The sequence below is a fragment of the Melanostigma gelatinosum genome (assembly GCF_949748355.1).
Source record: "Melanostigma gelatinosum genome assembly, chromosome: 18".
Classification (NCBI taxonomy): domain Eukaryota; kingdom Metazoa; phylum Chordata; class Actinopteri; order Perciformes; family Zoarcidae; genus Melanostigma; species Melanostigma gelatinosum.
Genome location: NC_136651.1, coordinates 4733017 through 4745276, shown reverse-complemented (window position 1 = coordinate 4745276; position 12260 = coordinate 4733017). Strand labels below are relative to the sequence as shown.

The 12260-nt window shown below is 42.5% G+C and overlaps 1 protein-coding gene across 2 annotated transcripts; it reads right to left on the bottom strand.

Annotated features, from left to right (window-relative positions):
• Positions 1-374: 374 nt before the first annotated feature.
• Positions 375-10948, bottom strand: ttc33 (tetratricopeptide repeat domain 33). Of its 2 annotated transcripts, none has more exons than XM_079288812.1 (5): positions 10876-10948; positions 10219-10446; positions 6026-6107; positions 4091-4222; positions 375-1328 (listed from the first exon to the last, which is right to left on the bottom strand). In XM_079288812.1, the coding sequence occupies exons 2-5, from the start codon at positions 10443-10445 to the stop codon at positions 954-956; spliced, it is 816 nt and encodes a 271-aa protein (XP_079144938.1). In that variant the 5' UTR covers position 10446; positions 10876-10948; the 3' UTR covers positions 375-953. The 2 variants fall into 2 exon arrangements, with proteins under 2 accessions (XP_079144938.1, XP_079144937.1); XM_079288811.1 differs by having other exon boundaries at positions 10565-10941.
• Between the last annotated feature and the right edge of the window lie 1312 nt (positions 10949-12260).

The following is a 12260-nucleotide window of genomic DNA, read 5'->3' as shown; positions in this document are numbered from 1 at the left end:
TTGTAGAGATGCGTTCTCTTTGTCTCGTTTAAAAATGAAACCCTTTGTTTTGTAATCCAGAAAGAACTTGTGAGACAGCATTGTCTCCTTTCCTTTCTTAAAGGATGGTCCAGTGTTCCCTCTGCTAAAGGAGGTAAGAAATGAATTCGACCAGCTCTTATCATGCAGGTCAAGCAGGAAAGACCATTTGACCGCAGCCAAAGTCTGGTTACTTCTTCAAGCACCAATCAATATCATCTTAACCTTCAGCTCAACTGTGGAACAAGTCGGTAAAAATCTTGCAACTCATCTCCAGATAACATAAAAGTACAAGACATCCAATGAGAAAACAAACACAGGGAACTATCACAGGTTTAGATTCATGTTTATTCACTCATTGACAATTTGCTGAGCATGCACGCTCATGTTTCACAAACACGCACATTGAAACCTCACAGGTCAACGCATCAGAGTGGATCAATCCATGATCTGGATTTAAAGACTGGGAACTGTTTTATTCTGCTTATTCATCACGATCATGTGCCTTAATAATCTTGGAGGAGAAATTATTCTGAAAGATGAATCAATGGTATGTGCTATAGAAGCAAACAGCCGAACATAAATCTTTGATTGTATACATGATCCTAAACGTGTTATTGCGCTAAGAGGTGAAACACAGAACTGGAAGATGCTCAAGTTTAGCGCTTCAAAACATGTTAAAACTTTACATTTGCAAATTTTACACAATTAAAATGAAAGGGATGGAAAATGTAAACCAACACAACTCGACTGTCTTTTATTGTGACGTATTTAAACAGTCAGCAGAATTTGTCAGTTCTCACTTTTGCTTCTGAAGAGGTTACTTAATGCTGCAGGTTCACACACACACACACACACTCACTGTGGTTTCAGAAATAACACCGTTCAGTCCGAAAAAAATGTAACCGGGAAAATCAAGTCATTCTGAAACCATTTCAAAGTCCTCTTACTTTGACAAACTGTTCTTGTAATGGCGTCGCTGCCTCCTCTGATCCCTCTTGCCCAGCGAGTACATTTCTTATATTCCCCTCAGCGTCTATGACCACGGCGGTCCTCTTCAGCTCCTCGTAGCGCGTCTGTCGCTCTGCGACCGCCACACAGGCGGCGAGCACCTCATCAGACTCAAAGTCGTAGTCCCGCTCGAGCTCCGGGGCGTGAAGGATCTGTTCTTTGGCCTCCTCCTCTTGCCGAGTCTTCTCCTTGGTTGCTAAGTGCTGCTTCTGTAACCTCCATGCCCACTCCAGGTCCTCCTGCCACAGGGTGCGCTCTGATGGGCACAGGTGGATCGCAACCTGGAAGGACCTCACAGCCTATACGGGGAACAAGTTCGGCATGAGCGTAGAGTTCAAACACAAGCTTTTACGGGTGGTCATGAAAGGTGGGTGAAGGCATGTTTATAGTCTCCAACAAACTGACAAGTTCAGCCCGAATTCTTTACGGCCTTTTCGCGGGTTCACCGTCACTCTCGCAGATGAATGGTATGCCGCAGCTGAATGAGCAGGTTGGGTACATCGCGGGCCCGTCGACCAGCAAGACGAACACTCTTTGTGCCGTGCTGCAGGTCGATTTATGGTTTCATTAAGAAGACGCCAATAAGCTCTCAGCTGACTGTGCAGTTGTAGATCGATGTTCCCACTGAACAGAAATAAAAAACGGCCGCTGTCGTCCGTGGGACCTGATGGCAAGCTTTAGCTGGGACTATTTGCTGGCTGTGAAACGGTGAACAGTAAATCCATCCATGCATGCTATCTGAGGTACATCATGAATCTATTCTGACAGATGTCTGGTTATGTAATATGGTAATGAAGAATATTAAATAAATTACATTTGGGTGAACTTGAATCCACTTGAAGAGTTCAAGATTCGAAACAATAGTATAATCTTCTCTGTAACAGCTCCATGAGGTCTTTTTGAGGCAGTTCTCAAATAAATATGAAGAAAAGTTGAACTGGCAGAAGTCCTGAAACTGACCTGACGCGATCACATTTCTACCAGAGAAGACACGTCAATCTGTTGGAAGTTGTTAAAACAACGGCACAAAACACTCACGGACAACAGCCAAGTTTCTTTTTTTGGCCTGTCATCAAGATACACACTGAATTAACATTAATTATTGACAGCTTGATGAGCTGCTGCTGCTGCCGATGCAATACCGGCCGCAACAGCGCGTGACCGGTATTATTTTCACCTTGCGAGTGTGTTTGCGAGTCATCGTGGCAAATATATGGTCCCGGAGACCCATACTGCAGCAGGAACCACCACAGAAGTGGTTTTGAGAACTTTGCCAGGTGTTACTACGTCCGTCCGTCCGTCTGAGGTCTGAGCAAAGGGCGCAGTAAGCAGGAAGTGGGGCCACTTTATGCCCTCGGCCAAATTCAGCATCGCGGTTGGTGTGATCCCTTCAGAAGGTGGTCTGTTTGTGTTGTGAATGCTTTGCGACTGTAAACTGAGAGATAAAAGACTCAAGCACAGATTTGTGTCGACGCTAAGAGAGTCTGTGTATTTTGCCGTCCAACCAAATTCTTCACATTCACACCGTCTGGTCCCACTGTAGAGCCTAAACGCAGTGAAGCAAAACTCCACGGATCAGCTCATCTCGAATGGAAGTCGCACCAGTTGTCCAACAAGTGCCATGCACAGATGAGAAGACGCATCTGTGATGAGTTAACGTCCGACTGAGCTCAGCTTTTCAGTTGCACCTGTTCCCAGTGAGTCACAGCTCTCACCAAAATCCAATTTAATTCGGCCATAAGTCATTCATGGGACAAAAGCCTCGCGGCCAACCTGTGATACAAGTCAGGCCGAGGAAGTCATTTCACGAGCAGACAAACAAACTTCCCAACTGGCCTTTCTTAACCAACAAATCATTTAGTAACGAAACAAAAAATAAACCGGTCTGTGAAATGTTCTCCACCTGTAACACAAACAAGTCTTTGACAGGTTAACTGTAATAGATGTTCCCAAAACAAGTTCAATCTTGAACAGACTAAAGTCTCATCACGACCTTGTTTCCAAAGAAATGCTTCAACAGACAAAATGCCACAGTCGGCAGATTAACCGGCTTTTTAATCATAACAACGAGGAGATGAATGGCGATGGAGCCTTCATGCTGTGTTTCATGTTTTAAAAAGAGATTAAAAGAAGGGTTTGAAAGATGAAATCAGAAGCTAGGCGTTTGTTTTATTTGGGTATTTTCCAGGAGTGGAAGTCAAAGGGAAAGAACAGACTTGTGGGGAATCGCTGCCCTCACATTTGCACAAACAGGCACCACTCAAACATGTTGCTGCACACAAAGCTGTAAAACTTGACTGAACAGGCCTTGCTAAAAATAGATGTGCCTTTTCTCCCCCACTGTTCCTTTCCAGTAACTTCATCATACAACGAGGTGCGTCTATATTTGGTTTAGTTTTAGCGCCGGTAACTTTCAACACTTCCCATTGTTGTTTGTGATGCCGTAAGACAGGTCCTCTCGCTCTAGGAGTGACATGCGGCGGCGTTCAGAGAAGGGTTTCGGAGTACAGCCTTGTTTGCTTGGCTCTGAATGGGCGGACGGTGTAACTGAGATCCGTGGGTTCCATGCACCCACAGGTCCCGGCGTGTTCTGCGGCAAATTTGAGCAATCGTCCAAACCCCCGGGGCGACTGGGTGTGCTTTGAAAGAGGAACATCTCAGGAGGAGTTTGCAGAAAGAAGTAAACAGAAGTAACTGACGTACCTTGACAGCCGTTCAAAAGCGAATACGCCACTGATTTATAGCCGGCTACAGAAAGAGGCGTAGTTTATTGAAAAATCAAACATTCACAACAGAAATGGGGCCCTTCCAATGACGACCATTCGTGAGCAGGAGGCCATGCATTGTTATGCAACACTACTGCGTGAATGTTGGTGCCAGCTGCAATCATCAATGCTCAGAGTTTTTGTTTGCACGTCTCCTCTCGCCGTGAGTCACACATTCCTCCACCTACTGCTCGCATTTGTCGACAGCCCTGCATCCGATTGCCGTCGGACAGCTTCTGCGAGCACAGCGCATTCTACTTTGTTTTCATTCGGAGTGCACTGCCAGCCAAACTCACCAGGTCCACCTCTCCCAGGTTGAGCTGGGCACGGCCCAGAGTCTGCCAGCCCTCCCACCAAAGGGGGCGGAACTTCACCGCCATCTCTGCCGCCTTCACCGCAGGAAACACTTCCTGTAAAATGGTCAGTACCTGTGGAGAAACCACAAAATGATGAAAGACTCTTTAGGCGCTACCTCCGCAAGAGGACAACACGTGTGTGATTCACAATCTTAACACAAGAGTTGAAATAGATTTTAAAGCAAATATGTGAATCATTTTCTGCCTCCAGCGCCTGTAATGCTTTCATGTGTTTTATATCATTGCATACCAGCAGTCTTTGGAATCATCTTTTATTCAGACACTGAGTTGATGGATGCTTGCAGTCACAATTTTGCTTTGTTGTCATGTACAAGACAAGCTGTCAAGAAGCTTAAACGAATAATGCCTAATTTGCATAACAATATGAGAGCTGTAAAACCTATTAACATGCACGGGGCGTAGAGTTTTTGGTTCATAATGAAGGATGCTTTCAAACATGCATATCATAATGGAACATAGCAATTAGTGTTAATTGGAAAAGAGCAATTAACCTCATGACTTTACCGCACAATCCACAACACGTTCTAATGAGCTGAGCTTGAATACAGCCAAGAGGATGTGATGACAGTTTTACAAATGGAGCCAATTTCCTCCAGAGCGCACCGCAGTCTGCTGCAACAGACGTTCAGAGTGACAGGTGGCGTATTAGGCACAATGCTGACTGAGTTAAATTGGGAGGAAGTGATGAAGGGAAGTAAAGGACCAGCATCAGTGAAAGCATCCTCGTCGTGTGGATCAGTAATGGGAGCATGAGGAGGTCCAGTCTATTTATAGCCTGATAATGGACAACAATAGGTTGGATGTGCTTTTCCATGTGTCGTCAAGAAAATACACTGGAGCTGAAGCGCAGCAGAAAAATGTCCGTGCTCATGTCATGTTTCAAGTCAGTCATAGCAATGGAGGAAAATAAAATCCCATTTGCAGTGGTTTTCAAGTCCTGGTCCTCTAATGGTTTCCAACCCAATAACCTATAATGGACAATATTATATTAGGCAAACAATGGTCGGGGCTATAAGGAGGTATTTAATTGTGTTTGTTGTAGTAAATGGATAAGAAAGAATTGAGCTTCTCTGTCCGCCTCCTCTGGCTTCTCCCAAACATATGGGAACCATTTACAGATGCCAATGTTAGAAGAAAAAGGAAAAGCAGCTGAGGAACAACGGCAAAAGAAGAGGAAGTGAAACGACAGAAAGGAACAAGGAAGTGGAGATAAAAAGCCAAAAACATTGAAGCTGTTGGAAAGATGCGGCAGACTTTTAGTCCTGTCAGCACCGCACTGATACCATGCATCAGCCTAACACACATTCCAAAGCGTCAGCCGAAAGAGGGTCGATGTGGCTGTGATGGCTGATAAGTAATCACACACACACACACACACACACACACACACACACACAGACACACACACACACACACACACACACCATGTTGGTGGTCACTCAGTAACATTCCCAAACCAAAGGGCATGAATAGAGGACGTGTCCAGTTATCTGGAACGTTGCTGTGTGTGTTCGCTGTGACTTCTTTGGTACACCCTGAACACAAAACCACCGTCAGAAAATCTACATCGTCCTCTACCCAGATGTAAAGCTACACCCCCAAACCCCGAGGGCAGCTGTTGGGCTGCATCACATCTTAGACACACCAGCACTGCCGGGAAACAACGGAGCAGCCACGTGGTCAAAAGGCCATTCTAACCACGCCACCTAAAGACTGGCTGCTTAAAGCATGTAAAGCATTCAAACTGTCCACCAGTCATTTTATAGGATACAACGCTGAATCGGTGGTTTACTCTTTTAAGACTAAATGAAATAAAGCATTAAGTATGTAAACATAACAATGTAAAGTATATACCTGAGACTTCATCTCATACAGTAGCGGGTTGTCTGGAGTCAGCTGGATGGCCTCGTCCAGCTTCTTAATGGCCTCCCAGTGCCTAGAGAAAACACACACTGCGGGTCAAACACACACATTATAGAACTAAGAGATGAATCACACAAAAGGTGTTTGTTTATTGCATCATAATTCGTGACCTGGTTGCTACTGGTGCACCTTAAATAGCAGTGTGATACATAACTTAATGGATAAGCATGTGAGTTATTTATAGAGCATGTTTGTTGGCTGTGATCTAAAGTTACCAAAGCGGTCGACGCCCCACGCAGATATCTTGCTCTCCATCGAGTTGAACACGGCTTTGTGTTGGAGTCTTGGGATAATGCGCCGCTGAAGCGTGACGGACTCAAATGGATCATCGCATAAAGCAACGAAATTGGACGCCGAGTTCTACTGCCTCCGCCCTGAGATTTGATATACGTTACGTAACCGAACACTCTGCGGCACGTTTGTTTGGTGGATATCAGCCCTTCTCCACCGTCATTTTTTTGCTGTTGCATATAATACAGAACCCAAACCTTCCCCGATCCATTCTTGCATAGGACTTCTCAAAAGCGGAGATAAATAAACTTTTATGAAGCGTAGCCGAGTCATATTTCAGTTTGCCATCATCTTGAGTTTTGTGCATTTTAGTTGTTCCTTATTTTTAACGACGAGTTCTTGACGCTGTACAGCTGCAAGCGTATACTGCAACACCTGTCTACCTGTAGAGTATAAAGGGCTACAGCAGGCTAAGCAAACACGCACACGCACACACACACACGCGGGTCTACAGGGAAGCCCGTCAGGTAGTCAGCTTCTCATCTGAGCCAACGGGACCCTGCTATTGGCTCCTTGTCAGACATGCAAGGAGAAACATAGACAGGATTTGCATACATTTGAACAGAAGTCACACTGCAGCCTCACCACTGATCTGTTTTGCATATATTCTTACGACGTTTAACCTTTTTTTTTTTACAAACTGAATGGACACATGAATCCACACATCAATGTTTTCGTTTGTTTTTCACTTCCCCAAAGTCAATTTTTACGTTCCAAAATGCAAATTGTTTTATTTATTGTAGTTATCAGCTAAAAGACGAAAGTGAATCGTCATGTATAACCTTTATTTAAAGAACTGAATTTGAACAAGGACACGTTTTACGGAAACTTGACGGGCCTTTGAAAAGCGCCTTGAAAAGGCCTCACAACTAAACTCTTGTTTCCAGGACAATTGCAATGCCCTGATGGACATGCTCATGCTCACTCCGACATCCCTCGCCTCCTCAAGTCAATATTGACTCAGGACTCGTTTCAATAGAACGATCAAGACAAAGGCTCGGAGAGATTATGAGGTGAAATCCTGGGTTTGACAACACAATATGTCTGTTGTGTGTAGATCTTTTATGTCTTTATGAAGAAGGATGTCCTGAAAAAATTCAAAAGCAATTAAAGCCACGCGAGACCATTAACACTGATCAGTTATACAACTCGGATTACAGCCAGAACCTGAGAAAACACACACTACTGCTGTTCAACAGCAAGAGAGGAAACAGAACTAGAGCAGTGTGGAAATCTTGCCGACACATGAGGCAAAAGACAAACTCGTGAGAGGAAATTAAGCAACGAGCAAGTTAATACCCCGCCCCATGAACTAAAAACGACTCCTCTACAGTCATTACAACTCTGTACATGAGTCAACCTGCATTCATTGGAATGATGGAAGTGCACACTCGTGTGTCGTTTAAAGAAAAGAGTAAAAAAATGTGTAACACACGAGCTATTTGCAGCATGTTATTGTTCTGAAAAGAGTGTAGAGGGTCGGGGGATTATGATCATTCTACACACATGTCCAAACGAAGGAACTGTGCCCCAACACGTGCATGCAACATCACTAAACCAGTGAACTAATCTCAGGAACAAAAAGAAGACCTTCGGAGGACGTTGGTCATTTGAAATGGCCTCCGAGAGTCACGTCACACCTCGCAAATGCAGTTCTAGCCAGAAAAATGTCCTCAGCATGGCAGCTGGAAGCCGGACAAATCAGCAAACTACGTGCAGCATTTGTATGACGTATGACGCGCTGCCTCACATAACCCAGGACCGTCCTGAACAACTGTTCAAACAAGCTGATAAACAAATAAATGGAGGCATACTTCTGGAACTACATGGGCTTTTTGTTTCTACCTTAGTGCTTTTCTGAAATTTGATGAAGTTTTCGAAACAACTGCCTTGTTTTTTCAGTGTTAAAGCTGATGTCTGAGTGAAGGAGAGAACTGTCAATCATCTTTTGTACCTATTTAAAACGACAACAGTCTCGAGCGAACGCCCGTTGAGCCACATTTACAAATGAATATGCAATACGCATCATAGGATGTTCTTTTTGATTGTTGGTTTCGTTTGTTAAACCATTCGTTTATCAGTCAGACACTGGCTATCTCTTATTTTACTTTTTTTAGTGTCGACCAGTCTGTTCGTGCATGAGCAGCAATGACTGACATCCTTATCAAGAGTCTCCTCTGCAGGTCAGCAACAGCTGATCTGACAGAAAACAGTTTGCTGTGAAGATTACTGCGTCTGTAGAGAGTTGACAGTATCCGTGTGTACTGTTCAAGAGGAAATCTCACGTATATGTTTGAAAAATGTACACTTAGCTTGTCGTGACACGAGTACGTTTATACAACACAATATCTGTTGGTCTTGAAAATAAAGAAAACAGCCACAAAACTTCCATCACCAACTAGGTACTAGAGGAGCTCTTTGATTACATCCGGAGCATGTAGACCTACGTAATGACAGACTTACATCAGACGTCAATGTTGTTGGAGAAGAAGAAAAAAACATCCTGCCTGACATCCCCGACCAGACAGCATCTCAAACCTCTGAACAGCCATTACGGAGCACGACATCATTTCCCCTCAACAAAATCCACTTTCCCCTCGCAAACACAATTACCGGTACAGGCTGTGACTAAGGCCAACAACTCTACAGCTTCTGGACTGAGGAGGGTTTCATAAAGTGATTGTTATACGGCTAAAAAGGTAAATTATCATGGAAGAAATAGCAGACAACGCTTCCTTAAAAAGGCCTATTTTGCCATATAGCAGTGTCTATAAAAAAAAGAAAAGCAGCCGAGTGATTTTATTTGCGTTTTGAGTCACACAATAAATCACTTAGAATAATAATAATCATTACCATTCTTTACCATAGCATTTACTTTCCACAGGAGCATACTTCAGAGGGTGCTAGAGTAGATTGTAGGAGCAATTTAAACATAAAAATAAATCACTTTTATTATATATTAATTTACTTTTTTTATTTTCACTTTTATGTCTGTTTGTTTGTTTTTTGTCATTAACTATGTTTTGTGGCGTTTTTTGTTCAGTGTAACAGCAACTGAAATAAATAAAAAGTTTTTAAAAATAAAATGAATAAATCACTTCCTGTTTGAAAGCTTTCCTTAAATTGCTCCATGTTTCTGCTTTTCCCTTCCACTCCTAAATATGTGTTGAAAGGCCTGAACACCAGCTTCTCCCCTGGCCAAAAAATGAATTATTGTTGTATTCATTTACAATCTCGTCCTGAGAGGAATACAGCTCTTTGGCTTTTGAAATCCAAATCTATACAAGAACATACACTTGACACCAAAACACACCTACTAATCTCACAAAAAGCCATTCAATGAAAACCAGGGAAACCTGAAGTTCAGATGGCTCTTGGCTGGGCCTTTGAATTACACTATTTAAATAATGCAACTGTAGTAGAAGTCGGTAGAAAGCTTTTAGCTGCGTTGGATGGCTCTCAGTGCTCTGTACCATGGTGCCCTCCATTGGAGGCTTTCACATATGACATCTCCCTGTTGATGCAAAGTTGAGCTCCTTGGGCTGTTTGTAGAAACAGAAAGTTTGTCTCATTATCAACTAAATCACATAGTTAAAGCTGGAAGAGTTGTAATCCTCATCTCTCTCTCCTCTCCCTCCTTCGGATGGTTCACTGACTATGGTGATAACTTCCTCTGGATGGAGAGTTGGTTTAAGTGTATTAAACATCTGCTATCAAATACAGATGTTCACTTAAAGAATCCAGCAGCACACAGACAGGAAGTCCTCAGTTTCATGGGCTGAAATAAGATTTAAATTGTAATCCTTTTGCCAGCTCTATGCAGCATCCCTCACCTGCCGTGCTCAGCCAGCACTGCACCTTCATCCTTCAGCCTCTGGCTCTTGGCTGCACAGTCCTCCAGCAGGATATCTCGCCGCCGTTTGATGGCGTGCAGCCAGTCCACCTCGTCACCCGGACCTGGCCCAGCATCCTCAGTCTTCTCTGCCTCGGCCTCAAACTGCTGCACCGCTGACTTTGAAACCTTCTCACCAACTTTCCTCTTCCAGCCAAATGAAGCCATTCTGTTTGGGGAAAGGGTGATGGTGGTGGCGGTTACCGAGTATATGACTAGAAATCACATCTGAAATCAGCATGCAATCAGCACGTGAAAGTTTACTTTTATTTTGAAATATCACAAACCTGCAAAAATGTTAACGTGATAGTACTGCCAGATACATATCTAAGTAACTTAACGTTAACCGACAATCCTGCTGACACAGTTAGGTATATATGCTGTTTAAACACAGGGCATATAACTAGTTGTCTAACAACTAACTAACTACAACAGCAAGACGAGTTGGCTAATAAACAAAAACAACCCTCTCACAACAACGCTAGCTAACGTTAGCTCTAACGTTAATGACCTAGCTAACACTTAGCCTAAATTTGACTGCTCCGTAGGTTTGCTCATACAAGACTGCACTTGAGTTGATTTTAACATAACATATTACATTTGCACTTGCAGACTTCTACAGCTTTCCGTGGGCAAAACTGGACAAGCTAACTGCGATTAGCCATATTGGTTGACCCGGAAGTTGTATGAATGTTTACGCCGTTTCTTAAAGAGACACGAACCATATTTTTTTTGTACAGATGATAATGCAGATGCGTATGTTCAGGACACAAATATATTACACATTATTAAAGTATGTTGGTAAATTTTACAGTAAAATGTTACTTAAATGCAATGTCTCCATTTTGCCCACTAGATGGCACCACAGGGATGACTCAGAACAATCTCTTGATAGAAGATTTCATTTTTAATAAATGTAAATTTGATCTAAAATAAGGATTGCGTTCCATCACTTATAATATTACACATAATTACCTGAATAGCTAAATCAGTTAGTGTGATTCCAGAATAACAAATAATGAGATCACTTTTACTTCCTTGTGAGTTTACGAGCCTCCTCCTTGTTGGAGGACATTCCTTGTTTGCAGTGAGAGTAACATTCAGTTTCCTTAGTACTGTTGATTGCATGGCTGTGATGGTACCATCTTTCATGTTCATGTGAGCTGTCCAAAGACTAAAAACATGCAGAGAAACTTCAGCAAAATTGTGTGAAATTTAGCGGTTTATTAGGCAGTTGTGTATACAAATGATTTCAACACTGTCCATTTAGATTTACCGGTACATTTGTCAATCTGGTAGGGTCCCTTTACACAACAAACAAAAATAGAACACTATTTATTTGAAGCAGTCCGAACACATAGACTGGCAGAACTTATCGTCAGGACACGACTCCATAAACTGTCAAAAAGGTCACGGTTTCACACATTCATCTTCCCTACAAATCCCTTGAGAAGTTTTAATAATCAAAACCTCAACTGCCCTATAAAACTAAAAATGTTTAGTTTAAAATAAAAAGGTGAAATATTAACTAAATATTTCAGTCCAAACCAGCAAGAGAAACAAGTTGATCACAAGTATTGTCACTCTTGGCAATTTTTGTTCCATCATCATTTTGGAATGTAGAATTGTTTGTACCGGTGGGATATTTTAGATTTTTAAAGCCGTAGAGCTAAACTCAAGAAACAGCCTTGAGCAACTGCTAACACCTCTTACCACAAATAAAGTCAAACCGTTTTTTAAGTGACTGATATTACGATGCAAAGTTCAGTAAAACCCGGTTAAATTTACTTAAGACAAAAATGATTGATGAGAAACCAGTTAGTTTGCTTTGTTTTCCCTCTATTGCCAGGATTAAAACGTGTCAGCAGTTACCGAAGTTTATTTTACGTTTTGCATTTAAGAATTTTCTCCATTTTTTTGGTAATGCAGAAGTAATCTGTGAATTGTTAACAGTAGTTGTGAATTAACACTGACAAAATAATT